The 25468-nt window shown below is 37.6% G+C and overlaps 2 protein-coding genes across 3 annotated transcripts in view; both read left to right on the top strand.

The window, feature by feature from the left end:
• The window catches only part of LOC145981411 (uncharacterized), a 79473-nt gene extending 58654 nt beyond the window's left edge, over nucleotides 1–20819 (top strand). Inside the window, exons 24-29 of the mRNA XM_083114648.1 lie at nucleotides 2745–2854; nucleotides 5669–5852; nucleotides 9423–9509; nucleotides 17600–17778; nucleotides 19177–19402; nucleotides 20698–20819. Of these exons, the coding sequence (XP_082970774.1) occupies nucleotides 2745–2854; nucleotides 5669–5852; nucleotides 9423–9509; nucleotides 17600–17778; nucleotides 19177–19402; nucleotides 20698–20733 (822 nt within the window). The 3' untranslated portion in view covers nucleotides 20734–20819. The remainder of the gene's footprint in view (nucleotides 1–2744; nucleotides 2855–5668; nucleotides 5853–9422; nucleotides 9510–17599; nucleotides 17779–19176; nucleotides 19403–20697) is intronic.
• A 1407-nt stretch (nucleotides 20820–22226) lies between these two features.
• LOC145981230 (sodium-coupled monocarboxylate transporter 1-like) overlaps nucleotides 22227–25468 on the top strand; it is a 99248-nt gene continuing 96006 nt past the window's right edge. For both annotated transcript variants that reach the window (XM_083114376.1, XM_083114375.1), the window contains exon 1: nucleotides 22227–22365. The gene's annotated coding sequence lies outside the window, so the exon portion shown is untranslated. The remainder of the gene's footprint in view (nucleotides 22366–25468) is intronic.

The raw sequence follows: 25468 nt of genomic DNA, 5'->3' as shown, positions 1-25468 counted from the left end.
GTTAACGTGTTTGTTATTCGATTCAAGGTTGGTTACCGAAACGCATGCATAGCTCTAATTAATGAATTTAAAAATAAGAATGCACCCAATGTTTCCAGGTTATCAATGAAGCATAGTCGTAAAACTGTTCATAGTAATGAAGAGGTTGATTTACATTTTTTCATGTGTAACCATTACATAAGGCATCTGAACGCAATATGGCCTACCTAAGGTTTACGATTGTTTCTAGTGGTGTACAAAGTCGGAAAGATAATAATGAAAAAAACTAGTGGCAAGATTCAAAACAGGGAACATTTCTTGACGTTTACTGAAAATTGGAGCCAATTACAAATAATATCATGGGAACAGAGAAGATTTTTTTTTTAAAAAAAACTCATATTTTGATCTTTCACATCAAAATATGCAACAGAAATTATAATGAAAGTACAACCATGTGGTTTTCATAGGTAGATCAGTATATTGATACGCTTACATTTTATTTACATAATGACATGTGAGATTTGCACAAAGAAATAACATTGTTTACAAGGGAGTGACATCTCACAATTTGTAACACCATTAAGCCTTGTTTCCATGATACTAAAAACTAAATATGCTGACCAAGGCAGTAATTTTATTTTATTATAAAAACATAAACTAAACGTAACGTTTCAACCTTCTAGCGTGAGATAAAGAGTCAAACCACATTCTAGATGGAAGTTGATTGATTGATTGATTGATTTAGTTTATTTTACTTCGCGTTTTGTGCCTCTTGGCTAATTTGCGAAGATGGGGATGAGTGATGAAATGATGAAATTGATGAATGGACATTCACAAACAACCATACCCGACCGGGATTCGAACCCGGGACCGATCTAGATGGAAGTAAATATGTTTAGCTTTTTAGGTGAAAGTAATGTTGACAAGGGAAAGTCACCTGCTAGAATGTTCCAGAACAACTTTCTAATAGTCTGGAGAGGAGTAATGTTTGTGTATATATATCGTCCTGTTCTTGTACCTTGTTACATTTGTACTTGGTGCAAAGTCTGAAGAAGACCTTGCTAGAAGGTTGAAACGTTACGTTTAGTTTATGTTTTTATAATAAAATAAATTACTGCCTTGATCAGCATATTGAGTTTTTACTCACAATTTGCTACCAGAAGGCCATGGATTACACATCACAGTCTGGGCAAATGAAAGGTCCTTCATCATCCTTAGTGAGTTCTAAAGAGTAACAAATGTCACATTTCCGCATGTCTTTCACGACATATTCCTATGTAGGCCATATTGAGTATACGCCTTACATATTGTTGTTTTCTTCTTCGTTGTATATAGTACTATAGATTAAAGTCTAAACTAAGTACATTGTTGTAACGTACATATGATGAGCTACCATAATATGGACTAGATATATCAACACGTATCACTTGGAAGGTGTAGTAAGTAATAACTTGACTATGTAATATTAGATCACATAGAACCCAATCACGAGGCTCAGCTATTTGACCTCTTTATCTTCAAGTTACTACACTACAGTTGCAGTCAACAGGTTCAATCACTTCATTCGGACAGTCTGAATGACATACTAACGTCATTTGTTGAACAGCAAATAGGCCATATTGGGTTCAGGCACCTTATTTTCGGCCACTAAAAATAAAGTAGTCTTGTACACGAAAGTGCGTATGCAAAATTAACTGTATAAAATAGATAACTATAAAATCCAATAAATAATGTACCAAACTTAAACTATAAATTTATAAATTAACGCACGTATTTATTTTTATTTAAGTTGTAATTTCTAAGGCTAGGATTTTTATGACCTTAGCAGGCTTTTTTTTGGTTAAGGGTGATGTGTTCCCTAAATATATAGATATTCATATTGTGAAGAAACGAATTGAATTAAGGTGCTCTTTTAAGGGCATATTTAGCCATTCCTACGTGATGAAGCAAATTTTGATGGATTTTCGGTCATATTCAGCATATTTTCGCTTTTTCAAGAAATATACAGTCATTTTCCAAGTGGATTCGTTCTCACTTCCATGTTCACTCGAGGTTTTTTTTTTAGACTGCAGCAAAATCTTTTTCATTTTTAATTGAAAATTTACAGAAAGTATTAATTGTGTATTTCAACTCATCAGGGCCCTAAAGTGAACTGAAAATAGTATGTATATGAAGTAGTATGTATATAAGATAGATATTGATTCATAATTGGAAAAGAGACACGGTAGTATATAAAGTTTGTACAAGTTTCTCCATATTTATAGATATTGATGTTTGAAACAGTCTAGTTATAAGAGCATATTTTTCAAATTATAGTGCATATTTTGTAAACTTTTAGGTCATAAGAGCATATTTTATTTTGCATATTTTGGTGACTTTTAGGTCATAACAATCCTAGCATAGTAATTACAAATGAACTTCCTCAAAACTTGTTGTTGTAATCTACAATCTTAATATGTTAGTTGAAAAGTTAATACATTTCAGGATAAATATAGAACTATCAGAATTTCAGAATATGAAAAACTGCAATATTCATGATAAATGTACGACTTATTTGTACATTTTCTTTTCCTCCAGTTTTATTAAATGAAATATTCCATGCCGTGTTTCAGTTGTAATGCCCAGCTAATTGTTTTAGATGTGTCAAAAATTGGATTACAATCATGATATAATAATTATATTCATCCCAGAGCTGACGCTTTTAACATTTTAGATACAGAGCAAGTACGTAAACTTTATATCATATTTGTAAATTTAACTTGCAGCAAATAAAAGCCAGCGATCAGTTGCTACCTTTCTTCGTGATGGACATAGCAGGCTACATTCCAGGGTTGCCAGGTCTATTCGTGGCAGGCGTATTCAGCGCCGCCTTGAGGTAGGTCCTCGAACTATTAACTTGCCAATGTATACATTTCACGCGATTCGTGATATTTAGGAAAGCGCGGATTTGTACAGTGGGATCTATTACCCAGCAAATTGTCCATCACCAAGTTTACTCACTTTATTTTACGCAATGAGAGCTTCAAGAATTCGAACAAAACGCCAAATAGGCTGCTGGCAACCTCTGCATCAGTATAAGTAAAAACTATTTACTTAAAAACTATCAGGATGCAAGAGAGAAATTAATGAAAGTAGTCATGGACAATTTGCCGAGCAATATTTATGGATCCCACTGTATTAAGTTGGAGACAAACTTGTAAATAATTGGTCTCACTCTCTTGTTTTCCTCTTGACTAATCGCGACGATAAGGATGGGTGATGATAAGATGACAGTCATGAAGTGACACTCATAAAATTCCCAGGCCGGGATTCGAAGATTTCCGGTGGATCTCACTTTAAACTACAGATCCACAAAGTTCTGCGGACGTGTGGTTAGCCTACAGAGGTACGATCCTAAAGATCCCAGGTTGGAATCCTGAGTAATACATGGTCGTTTCACCGTGTGTGTTTCTTCATCTAGAATTCACTCTTCAGATTAAGAAAGAAATGGGAAAGTATGTATCATCCATTTTCAACTTTTTGGCAATATTTATATTTACAGAGGTTTTGTAACCTAGCTCCTCAATTGTCCTCACGCCGAAATTTTGAGAAAGGGGAGGGGAAGAGGAAGCACAGGGACTCTCATCCAGTCTCGGGAGGAGTCTCTTTTAAATCTGTATCCAATTTTGAATATCAGTTCATGAGTTCTTCATGCATCCTCATCGACACTATTAACTTAGACAGGTGAAAAAGCGACGTGACAAATACAAATAAACTGTGGGTGGAGTTGTAATTAGTCTTCCTGAATATAAAGTTGACAAACATTGGCTTGTCTTTCTGTCTTACAATTATATACATCTAAACGCAGGGCCATGAAATTAGGCGGGTGGCAGAAGTTCGCGCTGAAGTCACGTCAGAGCACAACCCCGTGTGTTCGGAGGTTTAAGAGAATGAAAGATCTCGCTGTAGAGTTGGTATTTGTAATCCATGTGATACGAACTGACAGTATTTGCTCGAAAGGACAAGGATGACACCAGTGGCGTATCCTGGATTTTCATAAAGGGCGTGCTGTACACAATTTTTTTAAAACATATATATTATGGAATGGGCGATAGCATTATATATATTCAACAGTTGACGATTTGCACATTAACATTACTAAATATTGCATAACGTATAAAGTAATGAAATATGGATAATAAAGTTTAAAACTCACCAGGTTTGATGTCTGATGTGGAAGTCTTCATAACATTATAAAATCACTTGATATTTATAAACAGTTTATATTTACATTGGAGATTCACAATTTAGGTTTGTTTGGCTTATGCAAATGACATTATAGTAGGGGCCTAAATTACAAACAGAGATTCAGGAACAAAAGACCAGACTTAATGAAAATAATTTAAATGTAAATTCTGCTCTTCTGTTTTGAGTGGCAAATTCCCTTATAACATCATCTTCGTAAAATGAGGGCAATGCTTTAATTTTCAGAAGCAGCTCTTTTTCAATGGATAATATACCAAGCGCACTTAATCTTTCTTGCGATTGGGTTGCTCTAATATAATTATTAATTCTTCTTATTGCTGAAAAAGATCGTTACATTGATGCAGTTCAAGCTGGTATTGACAAAATGAGTGTAGCCAACGTGTAAGTTTCACTCACAATATTATGAATATTGTTCGTGTTCATATATAGTAGTAGTTCATGTACATGTTTATTTTCAAACTCGGGGGAAGAATAGAGAGCAATCAACTCATTCTTTAGCTTTATAATAATAATAATAATAATCCTGTATCATACCCTCTGTTTCATTTTCCGTCATTTTTTAAAAATATTTCTGGAAAATACTGCACTAAGTCATGTGGAACTTTGAAAGAGACCCAGAAATAAAAAAAACAACAACTTTAAACTAAATGTGCATTGCATTGAACCTCCAAGGAAAAAAAATCAATCGCTGCCACCTCTTTGTTCAACGAGAGAACAAGCACACTTTTCTCTGTAGCTGTCACCTCACAGCATACAGCCAATGCGATATTCATGCATTGTGAGGGGGAAGAAGCGAAGAGGGGAGAAGCACGCGAGCAGCGCTTGCCAACGTTAAAATCTTCCTTGGCTGATGCGGTCCATTCGACAGCTTGCTCTGCGACGACATTAATGAGCATTCCTACATTCTAATTTCTTCATATAGGAGAAGTATTTATTTTACACGAAAGCGCTCAAATAAGCTTATATTACATTTCTTGGATCTGAATTGAAAGAAAGTAATAATTCTTTTCCCACGATTGACGCATGCGCCCAGAAGACGCCTCTGGATGACACAAAAGTGCCCCAGAGAGAGGCGGTCTGACGCTCGAACCAGGCAACGCAGCCCGGTTGACATTGTCACACAGTGCGCGGGAACCAGCGGCTTTTGTCCCGCTTTCGCGTGGCTTTTCCCACATGTGACACCAGCGCAATTCTGCCAGACGCCTATTTTCATGGCCGTGCGTATAGATGAAATATATCTAAAACTCTTAAATCTTAGTTAGTTGAAGTAAACTTCCACATTTTTTTAAAATCTCAAACCCAGCATTATTGGCCTTATTCCTTTGTTATAGTATACTGGAAACTATAACCTTAATAATATTAACAATAACTGTAGATCCAGACCCTACTAGCCTGCCTAAACATAAAGTGGACTTAATCAAACATAACTGTTGAATGTTCCCAGCACAATGTCGACAGGGCTGAACTCGATGTCTGGCTGCATCTACGAAGACTTCATAAAGACCTGGCTGAGGAGACCTCTATCGGAAGCCCGCGCAAGCTTAGTCATGAAGATTCTGGTTGTGGTCATTGGATTCATCTGCGTGGCGCTGGTGTTCGTCGTGGAACGCCTTGGAGGAGTGTTGCAGGTAAAACAATTATATACAGGATAAGTCAGAATGATGAACCCGATTACAGAAATTTATTCTATGAAATCTAATAAACATATGTTATTGTGAGATATGCGCTTCGAAAGATTAACTTTCAAAGTTTAGTTTCCACGTAGTGTTTCCACTTTCTACCGCTAGGAGTCAGCAGCGAGCAGGAAAATGGCGTTGACTGGAGAACAGAGATCTTTCTGTGTGCTTGATTATCATGTGAACAAGTCTGTGATTAGTGTGCAACGGCATTTCCGTACCAAATATCGGAGAGAACCACCTACGGGGAAGGCTATTCGTAAGTGGAATGAACATCTCAGAAATTCGGGCTGCATCTGTAAACGAAAATCGACTGGTAGTCCTTCGACTGGGGAAGAGACAGTGGAACGAGTGCGTACATGTAGATTTTCAGCGAAAAATGCAGGCTCGACCAGGACTCGAACTCAAGCCTCTGACAATCCGTGCCATTGCTCTACCACTTTACGCTGGGAGGAACCAGGCAACGTCGACGTCTATAGTGTTTCAAAGGCAACAGATCCCGTTGCAGTAGCACTTTCAGAGACGATTTCACACAGATAAAACAGCGACAGCGAAAATGCAGGGGAAGCCAGGCCGGCTCGGTAGCTCAGTGGTAGAGAAATGGCACGGATTGCCAGAGACCCGGGTTCGAGTCCTGGTCGAACCTTCATTTTTCGCTGAAAATCTACATAGTACATCTCCTGTGTGTGCCTAATTTAATGGAGTGCGCACATGTTTCGTGCGGAGTCCACAGAAGTCCACCTACCGGGCAGCGAGAGAACTTCAACTTCCACAGAAAACTGTCTGGCGGGTTCTGTGGAAACGTTTACAAATGAAACCCTACTTCTTGCAACTAGTTCAAGCCTTAAAAGACACTGATTATGCTTTGCGCGCGTCCTTCTGTGCTGATTTCCTCGGATTAATGGAAACGGATAGGTTCTCTGAGAGGTTAATTTACAGTGACTTTTTACCTTTCAGGGAAAGTGAATAGACACAACGTAAGGATTTGGGGAACTGCTAACCCCCAAATTTGTGGAACACGAACGCGATTCTCCCAAAGTGAATGCCTTTTGTGCCATTTCCCATGAAAATATTTATGGGCTCTCTTTTTCCATGAACGTACTGTGACAGGACTTGTTTTCCTTGGTATGCTGCAACTATGGATCCTTCCACAGCTTGCAGAGGATAGCGTAGATTTCATTCTCCAATTGGATGGTGCCCCTGCTCATTACCATGGCAGCGTTCGGGACCATCTGAATGGGGTATTGGAACAACGTTGGATAGGCCGTGCATCTCCAGAGAATTGACCTCTCCTTCATTGGCCACCTCGTTCCCCCGACTTGACCCATGTGATTTCTTTATGTGGGGTTTAGTCAAGGATAATGTTTATGTACCACCACTTCCAACAAACATTGGATGACCTGCGTGCCTGCATCACAGCAGCCATTGCTGATATTGACCGCAACATGCTACACAAGGTTTGGCAGGAGATAGACTATCGGCTTGATGTGTGCCGTGTTACGCGAGGTGCTCACATATAACACTTGTGATTTGTTTGAAAGAAACTTTGACAGTTTTCCTTTCTCATACACAGAATAAATGTCTCAAATCGGGTCCATCATTTCGACCTAGCTGGTATACCACCGCAGTTAAGGTGGTATAGAAAAAGCTCTCCAAGTTGAATCGACAAACAAAACACTTTAAACATTTCAATCTAACGTCTAATAACAATAACAATAATAATATTTATTTAAGTGATAACACGGTATCACAACCAAGTACATCACTATGTCAAAAGAAGGAGATACATTATTTTTTTCAAAAATTATAGTTTTATGCGAAAGGTCATACAACATAAACTTTATGACTAAAATTCCCCTCTAACTTTTGAAGCCTTTTCTTGAACGAAGTGTATAAAAGTTAATATCAAAATGAACTTCAGTACACTAACTGTATGAAATATTAAGAAAAAATTAAAACAGTTGTGCTGGACGTGTCTCCATATTTATATAATAATAATAATAGCAATAATAATTATTATGACTTCCTCTACTAATCAAGTTTTATCAATGGCCTGACCTGTCCCCCTACAAACATTTCTGGCGACGCCCATGATCTGGATTGTAAGCGAAAGGGTAGAAAATTATAACATTACATTCCCTATACTTGATGCATATTCATTCTCTTCGCTTCAAATATTAACATCTTTAGATTGTAAATATGCAATATATGCGTTTCTAAATTCTTAAAATTTGCCTGTAAAAAATTGTCTTATCAAATATTACTGATTCAGAAAATCCAGATTCATAGGTTGCCAATTGTGTCAGTCTTGTACCTTCAAATTTATTTTTATATAGTGATGGGACACAAAATTACAAAATTAAATATATAATATAGTACAATAGATCCTACAATCTTATGCATCCTTTCTTCTAAATGTGTATAACTCTCAAACTTTCTTTATTTCATTGCTACTATAGAACACTTTATACTGTATACTCATGTAAATTCATCTCATTTTCCTTAGATGTAGCTTTTGTATATTTTTTACCACATAGGGCATCAAGTCATTATTTGTATTAATATTGTTCTAAATGAAATGTTGTATGGCTTAAGTTTAACCCTATTGAGATAATAAATAATAATAATCATAAGTTCATCATCATTTTCCAGACGAACTTCACAATAAGCAATGAGGAGTCAGTCACCTGTAGCCTCTTCCTGGGCTTCACCTGTTTACGCCGTTGGTGACCAGGAAGAGCTTAGGTAATGTCTGACAATGCATTCCTTATTGTCGAGTTCCTGTCTGGAAAATGATAGCTAGTGTCTACGATTTCGTGCTGTTTTAATCTAATGTATTTTCTATATTTGAAGATTATTACGATATTGTAGCTTTCCACAAGTTCAGCTATTAAACTTTTGGCCTTTTGAAATTGTGCAAACTGTGAAACCATTTATTATTGGATTAAATGGTAGAAGATATAAATACAACCTGGTTCCTGTATTTGCACTTTATTTTTCCTTATACGTTGTGTAAAGGACCACACTGCCGGAGTACTAAATGATTCGAGTGTACAGTGGGATCCATGAGTATTACCGTGCAAATTGTCCATGACTATTTTCATTAATTCTTCTCTTACATCCTATGTGTATTTAAGCGATGGATTTTTATGTATGCTGGTGCAGAAGTTGTCAACAGCTTGTTTTGAGTTTTCTTTTAATTCCTGAAGCTCTTATTGGGTCAAATAAAGTGCACGAACATGGTGATGGACAATTTGCACGGTAATACTCATGGATCCCACTGTACAATTATTTTGTAAACTGCCTCAGTGACCCAGCAGAGATTGCCCTTCTAGGTCCTCGATAAATTATGATAAACATTATACTTTTGTTTATTTCACGGCGCTTTTTTGCCTCTCTACGTTATATCGTAACGATGAGGATGAATGATGTGGTAAATATCGACATATAATTATTTTATAGATAGCAAATATCATACACATACAAAGACCAAACGTAACTGTTTTTTTTTATTTTTTTCAGATCGCTATAAGCTTAGCTGGGATAACGGCAGGTCCTATGCTGGGACTTTTTACTCTTGGAATGGTTTTCCCGTGGGCCAACTCTAAAGTAAGTACCGACATTCTGTAATTTCATGAATTTCTGAATATGGAGTACAGCTCACCACTCAGGAGAAGATCCCTGCCGGAAGTCAAGTGACGTAGGGGGAGGCGACTCCACTATTAACGCTGGGGGAGTGCACCCTGGGTCAGAAACAAGCGCTTTGGTCTCGCTGTAAGGGTTGATTCACATGTACGCTCAAATCACTGTCCGCGCGCATGGTAAGGGGTATCCACATTAGTGGTCAAGTAAGATCATCGTCAATCTGGTGTTGATTTCTTGACAGAGTACACCGATTTTTTCTTTTGACTTTTTTTTAAATAAAGAACCTGACGATTGTACTAACTACAATGTTAAGATATTTTTAACGACGGAATTGGCTGTTACAGCACTGGCGTTCGAAGAAAATGGCAAAGAAAAATAGGGAACGTTTATTTGCACTTACAATGTGCAGAGCTACAAATATCAACAATGGTAAACATTACTTTGTCGATCTAGGTTTGGCATGAACATTTTGGGCTGATTGATTCATATGGACATTGTTGATAATTTCTTTTATTCGAACGTTTCCGACACAACACGGCTAATAATGTGCAGGATAAGCAATACAAAAATATTCTGTACACTGAAAAGAAAAAACAGCCACCATTGAGAAATAAACAAATTCATAATTGAAATCGAATTGAATTCATGATGACATTCATGTCAAAATCATTGAGTCACATTACGGTGAAGTGGTGTTTTCCTAATCTTTCAGGGGAAACAAGTTTTCTCATCGGTGGCCGATCATTCCCTTCAAGCGATTCTTTCCGTATCATCCGACAAACCTGTTGCTGCAGACGCACGCTTGGTGCTCTGCGGAATTGACAGGTTTCTTTTCTTCAGATTCACGATCTCAGAATTCAATAACTTTGCTGATAATCTAACGCGCTTCACTATGCACAGTAGCACCTTTCCTCCTTACACCTGCCATATCTCTTAAAACACCACGAAACCCACGCAAAATCCCCCCAAAAATCACAATTAAACACCCACGCACAAGCACTTCCACAACGACAATGACCGCAGCGGAAGACTTCCTGCTACCCCTAAAATCTGCAAATAGACCGATCTTCCCCTGTCCCTCCGCACGTCCTCACCCCTCATTTGGGGATCTTCTCGTGAGGGGTGAGCTGTACAAGACCTCAGGTGAACTTTATAGACAATAATAATATACCACAGCAGTAATTTTTGTACTTGTTGTAGGGTAATTATGTTCATTTGGCACCATTTATTTCTTCTTTACATGCATGATTGAAGTGTGCTCATCTTTACAAAGGGTGGTTGCGCGCTGGTTTAGTGTGAAGAGTGAAGGGAAGGCAACTTCTGCTGAGCATAAATGGAAGAGGTAAGACAGTCATGGTCTTACCGACACTGTCGCAAAAGAATTCCCTGTTCTCGCAGTCGAAACTCGAACGAAAGGTCATCTTTCAAGGTGGTTGCCACCTCGGGCTGCAAGTCGCTTCACCCTCCCCCCTCTTAATCTAGAATGGACTGTGAGTCTCCCTCCAAATTCCCCTTTCCCCCACCTTTGAAGATGTCCTTTTGAACCAGATGTGTATGAACTTTATAAATGAAAAACAGTTTTGCAGGATATTCACTTATCTGGCGGATCAGGTATAATCTTCCCAAGAAGAAAAAGGTGATAATCACCGTCATCATCATCATCATCATCATCATAATTTTAATTATTATCATATTCATAATGATGATGATAATTTTAAAGATAATCATCATAATAATCATTATGAACTTAGAATAAAATACAGTAGTACATTATTATTAGTTTATACCACAATCATAACCATTATAATAATAATTTCGTTTTGCTACAATATTGGAGGAAGAGAGGAACTCTCCCCCCAACTCATCCTCCGTTGGAGACTTAGATCTATCATCGCAGATACAGAGAAAGTATATTCTATCACTGGAGCCGACTTCCGAACGAGAAAAAAAAAGATCCAAAATTCTTCCAGGTTTCAAGTTGAGGATACTAGCTTCATCTTCCTTTCTTGTTGGAGTTTCAGATCGAGGGAAAGCACTCCGTTGTTTTAATTTCGAATTTTACACTTGATTCATTCATCCGATCTGCCTTTCTAACCTATTGATAGGCACTTGAAGTTTTCGTTTTATTTTCCCTGAATTTCGATGTTATTTTTCGCGGTGTAGGGCAAAATTCGGTGTTATTAATACACAATCTGTGTTGTTTCTAACTAACTAACTCTAACTAACTCTCTAGCCTTCTTAAACCCGAAGGTTCATGGCTGCAGCAACACAGGCCTTCCATCTTTCCCTATCTTGAGCAAGTTCTATATACTCTTTTCCATCCCTACAGATTTCCCTCAGGTCCATCTCGACGTTGTCCCTCCATCTTCGTCTTGGCCTTCCTACTGGTCTCTTACCATCAGGTTTTCCAACAAGAATCCTGTAAACTCCTCTTTCCTCTCCCATTCGTGCCACATGGCCTGCCCACCTAAGTCTTCTTGATTTAATTACATGGACATGAATACAAATTATGTAGTTCTAAATTATGTAACCTTCTCCACTCACCTGTCTCCTCATCCCTTTTAGGTCCAAATATTTTCCTAAGGATCCTATTTTCAAATACTCTCAATTTATGTTCCTCTTTCAATGTAAGGGACCAAGTTTCACACCCATATAATACTACAGGCAAAATTACTGTTTTGTATATTTTAACTTTTAGTTTCTTAGATATTAAACGAGAAGACAAAAGTTTATGAAGAGAGAAGTAACATGCATTTCCTGAATTAAGCCTACTTTTTATTTCCTCTTTAATATAATTTTCATTTGTTAATATTACTCCTAAGTATTTGAATTTGGAAACTGGTTCAAACGAGTTGTTATCAATAATTAGATTTTGATTATTACCTAACACTTGGTTTCGGCCTGTAAGCATATATTTAGTTTTCTCTTTGTTAACTTCCAAACCTATCTCTTTAGCAGTTTTGAAAAATATTTTAGCATTATTCTTAATTGTATTCACATCATCCCCCAGTAAGTCTACATCATCTGCATATGCTAACAACTGAGTCACACCATTTAATTTTAGTCCTTCTTTAGTTTCGTTTACCTTCCTAACAGCATATTCTAAGGCAAAATTAAAAAGCAATGGAGATAATGCATCTCCTTGTTTTAACCCATCATGAATTGTAAATTTGTCAGACATATTAATACCCACACGAATTTTACTTTCTGTTTCACTGGTGCATACTTTTATCATACTAACAAGCTTCTTAGGTATTCCAAACTCGACTAATATATTATATAATTTATCTCTTTTGACCGAATCATATGCTTTTTTGAAATCAATGAATAGCTGATGGACATTTTGATTATATTCCCACTTTTTTTCAAGTGTCTGTCTGATGTGAAAAATTTGATCTGTAGTTGATCTGTTGCGTTTAAATCCACATTGATAATCACCTATAATTTCATTAGCATATGGGGTTAGTCTTGTTAAAAGAATGTTAGATAATATTTATATGTTGTTGAGAGTAGAGAAATTCCACGGTAATTATTGCAGTTCATTTTATCACCTTTTTTAAACACAGGAACAATTATGGGTTCTTTCCACTGTTGAGGGATTTCTTCTTTATTCCATATTAAACAAATTAATTTATGAATTTGACATATTAATGAATTTCCACCATATTTAATTAACTCAGCTGGTATTAAATCAATGCCAGGTGCTTTGTTATTCTTTAGCCTTTTAATAGCATCTTTAACTTCAGTCAAGTTAGGTTCTGGAACTAAAGGTTCTGCTGTGTGTACTTCATTCACTTCTGATTTATCTCCTACATGGACATTTAAAAGGTCATTAAAATAGTTCTTCCATCTATTTAGAATATCGCTTGGGTCAGCAAGAAAATCACCGTCTTTATCTTTTATCAAGTTTACTTTAGGTTGCCACCCCTTTCTAAACTCATTTACACCTTTATATAAATCTCTGATATTTTTATTTTTGCTGTTTGTTTCAATTTCGTAAATTTTGCTTTTCAAGTAATCTCTTTTTTTACTTCTAAACGTGCGGTTAACTTCTCGCTTTATTCTATTATAATTGTATAGATTTGTATCATCAGAGTTATTTAACCATTTAAGTCTAGCCTGATTTCTTATTTCTATTAGATTATGACATTCATTATCAAACCATGGCTTACTTTTTCTCGGTTTATGGTATCCTATACTTTCTTTAGCTGCTGATTCTATTGCATTACGTATGTGCTCCCAATTCTTATTTACGTCTGTTTCATTTATATTTTCATCATCACTTAAATCCTGCAAAACATCAAATCTATTTGACAGTTTAATTTGGTAATCTTTCTTAATTCTTTCATCAGTAAACTTTCCTGTATCAAATTTTAGAACTTTTAGATTTTGTTGCTTATGATTTATCACTGAGAGTCTTTCTCTTAATTTAGCAATTACTAAATAATGGTCACTGGCACAGTCAGCACCTCTATGCGTAAGAACGTCAATTATACTAGTACGCCTTCTCTTATCAATGAGAATATGATCTATCTGATTATGAGTTTTACCATCTGGAGAAGACCAGGTATATTTATGGATATCTTTATGTTTAAAAGTGGTACTTTTCACAATTAAATTCTTTGAGGTTGCAAAAGTAATCAGTCTTATACCATTATCATTACTTAATTCATGAAGACTTTCTTTACCAATCGTGGGTTTAAATGTCTCTTCTTTGCCAATCTGTGCATTACAGTCACCTAACAGAATTTTCATATCATACTGAGAAAATTTATCAAAGACCTGTTCTAACTCTGTATAAAAATCATCTTTAGTATTATCATCTTTATCTTCCGTTGGTGCATGTATGTTTATTAAAATAATTTTACACCACCTACCCTGTAAAACTACATATGATATCCTATCATTAATAAATTCTACTGTTTTAAGAGCCGAGATAATTCTATTATTTATGAAAAAGCCTGTTCCAAAATTATGATTTTCAGTACCACCATAGAAAAAAGTATAATTTTTAGTTTTACAATTCCCTTCTCCTGGCCACCTAACTTCCTGGACAGCTACTACATCTAATTTATACTTAACTATCTCATTAACTGTACATTGAAATGCCCCAGGCCGGTAAAGGCTCAGAACATTCCAGGTGCCTAATTTAATATTCTTATTCCTAACGTAGATCTTCTCCTTAGTCCAGGGACCTCCCAAAGTAGTTCCCACCCGGAGATCCGAACGGGGGACTATTTTACCTCCGGAATATTTTACCTTGGGAACATCCATGGCCTTATATTGCTGATTCTTGACATGTCTTTTTACAGTGCAGAGTTGTCAGCTCTACGCCTAACCCCCAATATGAATGGAGGAACAACTACAGAAGACAAACACAAACACATTAGACAGCACAACTACTACACAAGACCCACCCAAACATATCACAACTATAACACAATATAAACACAAACACACCACAACTACTACACAAGACAAACACAAACAAATTAGACAGCACAACTACTACGCATCTGTGTTGTTTCTACATGCATTTTTACAGTTCCTTCTGTGCTTAAGATTTTCACATTGTTTACTTCTGGAAAATTGAGACAAATTTTAGTTCTAATGATAAAAAGAATATATTTATGACTTACTTTCGTGGGAAATGGCCAAATTTCTTCCATTTGGAAAACTATATCAACTCACCAACCACTAAATATAAAATGTTTATTGAATGATAACACCCAAATCTTGGAGCACAATCATACACATCATATTTCCCTAACAACGCCAGAAAAATCCTTCTTGGACCTCAAAATACCGTTTTGTGTACACACACATACACGTCCTCGCCCCCTCCCTCCCTCCGAAACACAGCAGGTGCTTCTCCCTTAAAATTTTCCCGTTCCTACGAAATATTCCTTCTGGGAAGATCCCCCCGAGCGAATTCTATTCCAGGACGAGGTTAAACACTGTCAGTCATATCTGAGCCAAACTGCAATAAATGAAGCGCGACAATCACTTCTGAATTGAACTATTACCAGCTAGACTACAAATGACAGATTAGCTCTTCATGTAGGCCTAGTTCTTTTTTAACAAAAGAAGTGCTATCCTAATTTATATTGCACATTTCGCGGCGTTTTTCGCTTTAAAGTGTAAAATTCGGTGTTATTCTGAAAAATGGCAGAATTCGCATTCTTTCGCGATTCCGAAACACCGAAAAGTTTCTTCCTTAACCTACCCAAATACATTTTAAACACTTTATTTTGCTTCTCTCAACATTTCGGTGTTATCGTTAAAGCGAGAACTTCACGTCCCTACCTGTTGATGAACAGACAGCGCTACGGAAACGTTGCTGTTAGGAATGGGCATTTGAATCCGAATCCAAAATTATCCCAATCCGGATCAGTTTGAATTCGAATCTCGGATTTGGATCCCTAACCCGATTCCCTAATCCCAAATCCTCGATTCAAATCCCTAATCCCTAATCCCGAATCATGGATTCAAATCTCGAATCCCTAATCCCGAATCATGGATTCAAATCTCGAATCCCTAATCCCGAATCATGGATTCAAATCTCGAATCACTAATCCCGAATCATGGATTCAAATCTCGAATCACTAATCCCGAATCATGGATTCAAATCTCGAATCCCTAATCCCTAATCCTCGATTCAAATCCCTAATCCCTAATCCCGAATCATGGATTCAAATATCGAATCCCTAATCCCGAATCATGGATTCAAATCCCTAATCCCTAATCCCGAATCATGGATTCAAATCTCGAATCCCTAATCCCGAATCATGGATTCAAATCTCGAATCCCGGGTCTTTGGATCGTTACCCAAATCTTCATTACACTCTTTCAGGATTCGATATTCGAATCTTCAAAGATTGGGTTCCGCCCATCCCTAGTTTCTATCATGATCAATTGTACCCAACATAACTCATTTGCATTTTATAGGAAAGCGTGATAATAAACTTTTGGGTAAATTTCTCGTAAGGGACAGACAGCTGAAATTTGCTAATTCATTTAATTTGAATATTCGTACTTACGTATTCTGCATTGAGAAATATTGCTGAAGGTGGTATTTCGCTTATTTCACGGAAATAAGCTCTATTTGCGACATATCGAGTAAGTTTTCTTCGTTTCTTTTTGCCTTCGGTAACACCCAAAATGGCGGTCACAGTTTCACTACCGTACTCGGCATGCAGTATTTCCACCCCACTGCACTCAAAAATACCAACGTAGCCCCACGAACCATTGACGCATAGCCCTACGAACCATTCATACATAGCCCCACGAACCATTTCCGGTAAGGTTAGGTTAGGTAGGGTCACGTATAGGTTACAATAGTTAAAAATTGGTTTCGAAAAAAATATGCGTAGCCCCACACACCATTCTCGCATAGCCCCACGAACCATAGACACATAGCCCCACGAACGATTTACACATAGCCCCACGAACCATTGACACATAGCCCCAAGAACCATTCACACATAGCCCCAAGAACCATTTGCGGAAACGTACCTTCTTCAGTTACAAAAACACATGTTTGGAAACACTGACCGGGATTTCGTCATCACACACAGGCTACATCCACCTGGAAGTAAATGGATGCAAGAGCTTTCGTGCATCGGTCACACATTTATATCGACAAATAGATGATTTACCGGCAAAATTCAATGAACGATGCGAGAAAACACTTCCCCGAACTTCCAGAAGTATAAAGAAACTGCATTCGGTAAGTAATTTCTCCTGTAAATTTGATGAAATCCGTGTCCCTTACGAGAAATTTACCAAACTTTTGACTCACTCTGCATAAACCTTGATGTGTCGCAAATCACTTCAATCTCGCTACTGGGAAAAGTTTAAATATCACACTGTGCCTTAGAGCCTCCAATATATGTACATGACTAAAAAGTACCTTATTGGCCAACCTGCATGTTTCCACCTTGTGTTTTATAATCTCATCTTGTCAAGAGCCAAATGGGAATCTGTAGGTTCAATAAAGTTGTTGCTGCGATGTCAAAATATACTAATTTTCATTGCTTCCTTGTCTCGTACAGGGAGCTTTGGTGGGAGGAGTGGCGGGCCTGGTCTTCGCCGGATGGGTATCGATGGGGGCGCAGACGGCCATTGCCACGGGGAAGATAAACTTCACCAAGAAGCCCACTTCCATAGAAGAATGCTCCACGCAGCTCACAGGCAATCTCACCATAGCAAACTCAACGACACGAGTGTTTGAGTAAGTTGGTGGTAGAAAAAGTGAATCACGCCTTGATTTGTGCCGTCGCTTATTTTTTTCTTACATTTTATGAATTGCTCAATCCGTGCCATCTTGTGTCAGCGACTGAGCCCAACCTTCCCTCCCACCTATAGTGAAATCGCGCTAACTTCCGATGCGGGACCCGCCTTTCTGGCAGTGACCCTCTGTTGCCGCGTTTACTACGAAGGAACTCAACAACCAATTAAGCCCACCGCTTGGGCAAGAGGGACAACATTACAATCCCTCCTCCACAAAGCAGCCATTGGGGAAACAGGATTTTGTCAAAATAACCGTTCTGCGCTGTGATTGCACACTGGTTAGTACACTGTCCCAATTGTATGTGTTATTGGTATGTACATTCCTGTTCACACAAGGAGGCACATTTTATAAGGTTGGACAGTTGAAGCATGTGCCGCATTTTCTGAACAGGAGTGAACAAAGATATATACATACCGGGTGGTCCAAAAGTCCCGGAACGGTCACATATTGTGAGAAATACACATCGAATCGGAAAATGAAAAAAATGTGTGTTTAATAAGTGAAAGAAATGATATCACACTTGAATCCCCACCTCAGCCCCTTGGTGGTGGGGCGGGGGCAACTGTGAAATTTTAAAGGGAAATCCCCATTTTGTATTTTAGAATCGTAAAGAGGACTTCATTCAGTCCAACGAGCTATCAACCATCCTCCTAGCTCAATTAGGAACGAATATATGGCAATTTTAAATTTTCGAAAAGAAAGAAAAAAAAAAGGGAAAATTTTATAAAACCCAAAAATTTCAAAGGGACGCTCTGACCCTAATTGAGCTAGAGTGAAAGCAATTGCAAATTCGGAATCTGCACGTCAAGACCTTTCAATAGAGTACATGGTAGACCATATAGCCTATTGAAGGGTCGTGACGTGCAGATTCCGAATCTGCAACTTGTTGGTGTGGTAAGCATGCAGAATGATATTGAATTTTCATTTGCCGAGAAATTTCTGTAAGTTTTAGGCTGACAGAGAACAAGAAAGCACTCCTCTTCACTGGTGCAAGTGTGTAGAGGAGGCGCTACCTTTAAAATAACAAAAATGGCGTTTTGAAGCTCACTTGATTTGTGTTGCAGCCTTCAGGTCGTTTGTAACTAACAGTTGCTATCTCATGTAAATTTGAGCTGAATACCGTCTGCCCTACAATTTTTATTGGACTTTAAGGTTGTCATTTGACTTTTATAATAACATAAATCTAGATTCAACTATGCACCACTTAATAAATTTGTAAATGTGAGAGTAGACCAAACATTTCCTCAAAACATTGACAACACCCCTCTCACCAGAATCGAATAGAGAACTAACAAAACATTTCTATTGAATTTTGTGTACGACGACATCATCCAGCAGGTTTTCTGATTGCAGCGATGACGTGTTCGTCCTCTACAGACTCTCATACTTGTGGTACACTGTCCTGGGGTTCGTTCCTCTCCTGGTGGTCGGACTGGCGGTCAGCTTCCTCACTGGACCAAACGACCCGATGGACATGGACCAAGATTTGCTGACACCGATTGTCCACAGGTTTCTACCTTCGAGAGGCTCCGAACCAGCAGATGAAATTCTACTGGAGAAAAGTGTAGGTTTTTTATTTCTATTGTTTTTAATTATTATGTTTATATTTAACTTTGCTCATCTGCAACTTTTGGCTAATCGCGAAGATGATGATGAGTAATCATATGATGAAATTGATGATGAGACACTCTCAAAGAACCATGTTTCGCATGTGTAAAACAAAAGTGTTCAAAACAAATTGTAAACGTTTAAAACACACGCCTTAGTTTCTTTTACACGTGTTTAAATCATTTTTATGATTCTATAGTATATGGATGGAACAGGTTTGTTCCGCCCTTAACGTACATTGTTGCCAATGTAAATGTACCGGGTGATCCGTTTGAGATGTCAGAAAAGTATAGCTTTATACACAAGAGATTAAAGTACATATCTCCGAGCAGCTTCTTGTAATATAAGCAGAAAGGATGTAGGTTTGGAATGAGTGGAGGTTTACAGACTTCAGCCACACGACGGCGCTAATGTGCATGGTAACAAAAGTGGTGGTCACGTCAGAACAGTGCACACAGCATGTCGTATGGTATGAGAAATTTTCGAGTATTACATGCATGCTACTGCCGCCACGCAGCTAAAGACCAAACCTCCACTCACTCGAAACTTACATCCTTTCTGCTTATATTACAACAAGCTGCTCGCAGATACGTACATTAACCTCTTGTGTATAAAGCTTTATTTTTCTGACATCTCAAACGGATCCCTCGGTATTTTCACAATAAAAGTAGAGCATCTACTACAGTGGGGCCTGGCAACTGTGCTTACTCAATTTTGTTTTTCACTTTTATACATCTCATTCGGAAATAGGTTTAAGAGTTAGTAGGAAAGTTTAGTCGTTGTCTGACGTCTCACAGAGAACCTTATCTTTGCAATTTTGAAAACCGTGTAACCATTTTTCTTTGCATGGTAGAAGATAACATGATTCCTGTATTTTGCACTAAATTTTACGCTCTAATGCAGTTTTTACTTTGGTTATCATGCTCGAATATTAACTAAGTAAACTTTATTTCTATAATTCATAATGAAAATAACAAGCTCTCTGATTTCCTGTAACTTGAAATCAATGCTGACAATTCCTATGGGAAGTCGACAGACCAGTTCGACGTCCATGGTTATGGGCAGTGCTATACAGTAACGAGACAAGAAGTACAACTGAGTTGAAATAACACTTCAATTATCTCAACAACACACCTTACCCTGTTTGATTGTGTGTGTGTGTGTAAGTGTGCGCTGGTGTTTAATTCACAGCATAGGCTAATATAGTGTCAGTGTTAGCCATGCATACATTGTGACTCTCCTTTCTTGCAGAACGTTAAAATACAACAAGTGAGCAACAGGCAATAAATCCTGCGTTGAAGACGCTACGATGGAAATAAGTTATAAGAACTAAACGCTGCAAAGGATTTCTTTTTTATAAAATTGCTCTTCATTTTTTATCGTTTACTCAATAAAACGACATATCTTAGTTGTAATGTGTGTTGTTAAATGTTTTACAGACAGATTTAAGTCTTCGAAAAATATCCTATATGCCAGTGGAACGTTTGCTTATTAAGTGTTAGGACCAATATATATTGAATATAACATCATAATTCAAACCTAAGGTAAAAGAGTGGAACTAATCTTATGCGATCTTTTCATGTTTTTGGCAGTTTGGGATTCACATCTTTATTTATAATCATTGTACAGTGGGATCCATGAGTATTACCGTGCAAATCGTCCATCACCATGTTAGAGCACTTTATTTGATCCAATAATAGCTTCAATAATTAAAAGAAAACTCAAAACAAGCTGTTGACAACTTCTGCACCAACATACATAAAAATTCATGGCTTAAAAACACATAGGATGTAAGAGAAAAATTAATGAAAATAGTCATGGACAATTTGTACGGTAATACTCATGGATCCCACTGTACTTGAGATGAAGTATCTCGCGTCATATGTTTAATTTCTTTCGGTGTTCAAGAGCTCCAAATTTTATGCACGTTTCTGGGTACAAAATCTACTATTCCACTTACATACATAACGTGTACAGTCAACGGCAAAGATAATGGTAGTCAAATTGTCCACCGCTATTTTAATTACTTTTTTATTCTACATCCTGTGTTGTTTTAAGGAATAAAACTATGTTGGTTCGAAGCAGGCATTGTTCTCTGCTTATTGACGTCATTATTTCAATTCATTGTCATCACAATGTGTACAGACCGAATTAAAATGGTGGTGGACAATTCGCCTACTGTTTCTTTCGCCGTTCGATGTACAGTGGGATCCATGAGTATTACCTTGCTAGAAACAAGCTGTTGACAACTTCTGCACCAGCATACATAAAAATCCATCGCTTAAAAACCCAGGATTTAAGAGAAATGATCATGGACAATTTGCCGAGCAATACTAGTGGATCCCACTGTACCACAACTCACTCTAATTTCATCTTACAGTCGAATTTATTCCCTGATGTTCATGCGAACCATCTACATGGCATAATCTTAAACATTTCATTAAGTAACATAGTGTCCGTGTGGTAATGAATATCAACGGTAAGTCACAGATTCAAGTTGTGAAATAATTGATAAGGAAATGCTTCTCTTTATTCTTAACGCAAATTGCACAATAAACAGCTTAATCTAAAGTCAACCTACGTTTTAAAACTGTACAAGATAAAGTATACATCAATGAGTTAATCCTAGAACTTGTGACATTTGAATGGAAATTTCCACACACGATGGGTCATGATAAGACTTGATTCATTTACTCTCCTGTAGCAGCAAAAGCTCCTCACGTTGAATTACAATTCTAAATGGCGCAGAAAACAATCTCAAAATGTGAGAAAAAGCAAATAGCAAATCTAGCCAAGACAAAGAAAACGGAATTTCGTCATCTTCCTGGGTCACAAACCCCTCCATAACTACAGGAAAAAGTCTCATCTGTTTTGGCATTTGCTGGTTGCTGCCGAATTTGACAACAAGGAGGAAACGAGGTATGGCCAAGTTGTAATTTCATGTATGATCTGCAAAGTAATCTTTCAGTTGTGGTTTAATAGGCGTATCCTTCAATCTCACCAAAGTATCTACTTGATGCAGAAGTATTTGCAGCAGCGATGCTTTTCTTCGATCTGTGATAATGGATGGTATTAAGCGAACAACTTCCCCCACAATTTATTGCGCCATTTCGGGCAAACAGCTCCTGCGTTGAAAACGTGCTGTGCAAGCATTGTGCATATGGCCTTTGCTGAAGCGATTCAAGGTATCATTATCATGATTATATGAGGATTTCGAAGCCCTACATAAAACGTGAAAAGTGTGTGACGTGGTGAGATGCATATTTTTCTCGCAGTATGAACGCTTCTCATACGCTTTCCTTAACAGACCCAAATCTGCCCGATTTCTTACAAAAGTACACGGCGTGATGACATTTAGTTGAGTATCATCCATTACTGGTGCAATATTTCTATTGTTTTACATGAAGATATTTTCATCAAGGTTATAACTTCTTACTCGAACATTAACTCATTCATCAATAAGTTTGAACTGCAGTAATATTATAATGCGAATATGAATTCACTTATTTTACGAAGCAAGTACTTGGATTATAATCGCAACAACACAGTGGCATGTTATTTAAATTTCAGGCTCTGCCACCAGATGGTGCGCAAGCATATCCGTCGTAAATGTTTATGATCAATTCGTAGCGTAGGCTACATATCTTGTGATCTGTGGAAAAAGATAGCCAACGTAAGCTCAATATTCATCTTAGGATGTAAAATTAATGATTGAAAGTTATATTTTTAATACTCTGAGTTCATACTTTTACAAATGGGTACCTTGATGTGACTTCATGTGCTTCATATCAAGGTACACTAAAATACACGGGGAACAATTTTACGTTTCCTACTCGAACTATATAAGTAGAAATTCAACTTTCTCAATCCTGTGTTGGAATAGTCAACACGCGATTAAGAATATGGACATATGATGTGAAAGAGTATGTACTTACTTAAATCTTGTCTTGTTGTTTACTTTTTGATTGCGCATTTCTTACAGACAGAGGATATGAACAGCTTTATATAGTTACTCAACAACAACATGTACATAAACTTATCTCAATTTAAGTAGAGACAGTAAACATGGTTATGAGTTTCATAGCGCACTGAAGTAAATTACGTACCTAATAATTATCATATATAGTGAATTTTATAAACGCTAACAGTGTCTTTACATACAGGGTGTCTCAGAAGTAATAGTGCAAACTGACACAGGTGAAAGTACACTATAATAGAAGCAAAAAAGTCTCAGTAAACATGGGTCTGCAAACGAGCCGTTTTCGAGATAATCGCGAATGTGTGATTACAAGCCGCCACTGACTTCATTGTTTGTAAACGTAGCCCTAGTTGGTAAAATGCTAATAATGTGTGCGAATGTGTGGTTACAAGTCGTCATTGATTGCATTTTGTAAACACCGAGTGCTTTACTCCTTGCGCAGTATGAGGTTTGCTCTTTGTTTACAAAACAAAAGATTTCCGAGAGGTGGCGTTTGAATCAAACAGGATGGATACAATCAGTACACTGTCTAATCGTACTGTGGGAGTCACTTTTCTTACTGTATTATTAGCATTTTACCAACTAGGACGACGTTTACAAACAATGAAGTCAGTGGCAGCTTGTAACCACACATTCGCGATTATCTCGAAAACGGCTCGTTTGCAGACCCATGTTTACTGAGACTTTTTTTGCTTCTATTATCGTGTAGTTTCACCTGTGTCAGTTGGTGTTATTACTTTTGAGACACCATGTGTAATGATAGTTGCAGAGAGTTGAATATTATGTTAACATATTTCTAATTACAATGCAGGAATCCTAAATAAAAACTAGTTGACAAAATTGTGGTCTTCAAGTGCATTATGCGGTTGTTTCCGTCTGTAGTTTTCAACAATTGTCAAATCAAATAACAAAACCAAATCAAATGTATGTTTTGAGTATACGCTTACAACTTGCTGTTATTTGCATTCATACCAATTGGAGCGGATAGCGTAGTGGTAACATCGTCCCCACGTTCGATATTCCGCGGATGCGCAGTGGTTCGGATCCTACTTTAAACTGTAGGTCCAGTCCCGATTAGCCCAACCGTGCATAAAGTGGACTTAAAACAACAATTCAATTCATGTAAATTGATATGCTGTAGAAGACTAACTAATACAGGGTGTTTCACTCGCTCTCTGCCCCCGATTTTCTCTTATGAAAATCAAAAGCGATACGCTAACTTGCCTACAACCGATTTATGTATTGTTATCGCCAAACGTATCCGGACAAGAATTTGTATGTTCAGCGCGCATTCACTCCATGTTCCCCTTTTGTCTTCTTCCGTTTGACATGCTATTTCGTGCACTGTCATCTTTCAGAAAATCGTATCTGCTTTCTTTCTACCGTTATCTTCCCACCCGTTTCTCGTTTACCCCAGTGATAAAAATCGTATGGAACTTTTACACCAGAGAATCTTGTTTCAAACCGCCTTTGATCTTCACGTGCCGATTGAGTTAACACACATGAATCAGAAATAAACACGGTAGTAAACATTTGCTGAGCCGTAACACACTTTCCGGTTGAGTACACTAGACAAGAACACAATACGTAATAACCAACCTATCACTTCCCAGCTGCCAGACTAACAAACAGGCTGCACAAAACAAAACAAGGACCATTATCACTTTACAGTTTCCTGTCCACTTTTCTGGACCTCCGTAAAAAACTGTTTATACCCCCTCGCCAGCTAACGTTAGTGGATGTCTTAACACCTTTACCGAACTACGGGTCTGTGAGACCGGAGGTAAATTTTATTTCATGAGGGTGGCAACCCTACAAGACAGAAGTGATAGTGGCTGTACAGATGAAGGTGATGGCCAGCTTTTGAAAGGCGAGTTTGATGATAATGACCTACTTGTTGACAGAGCTCTGCCCGAATAGGTTCGTGGTCACCTCAGGGAAAAGAAATTTGGCCCTGGCTATCCTGTGAGCACCATACAGCCACAGAGAAAGGTGAGAGTAAGACCACGAGCCTGCAATATCATTAGGGGTGCTCTGCCAGGT

Source organism: Lepisma saccharinum, chromosome 29, assembly GCF_977018435.1.
Source record: "Lepisma saccharinum chromosome 29, izLepSacc3.1, whole genome shotgun sequence".
Taxonomy (NCBI): domain Eukaryota; kingdom Metazoa; phylum Arthropoda; class Insecta; order Zygentoma; family Lepismatidae; genus Lepisma; species Lepisma saccharinum.
Note: the sequence above shows the minus strand (reverse complement) of the source record. Positions and strands in the feature narration are given on the sequence as shown.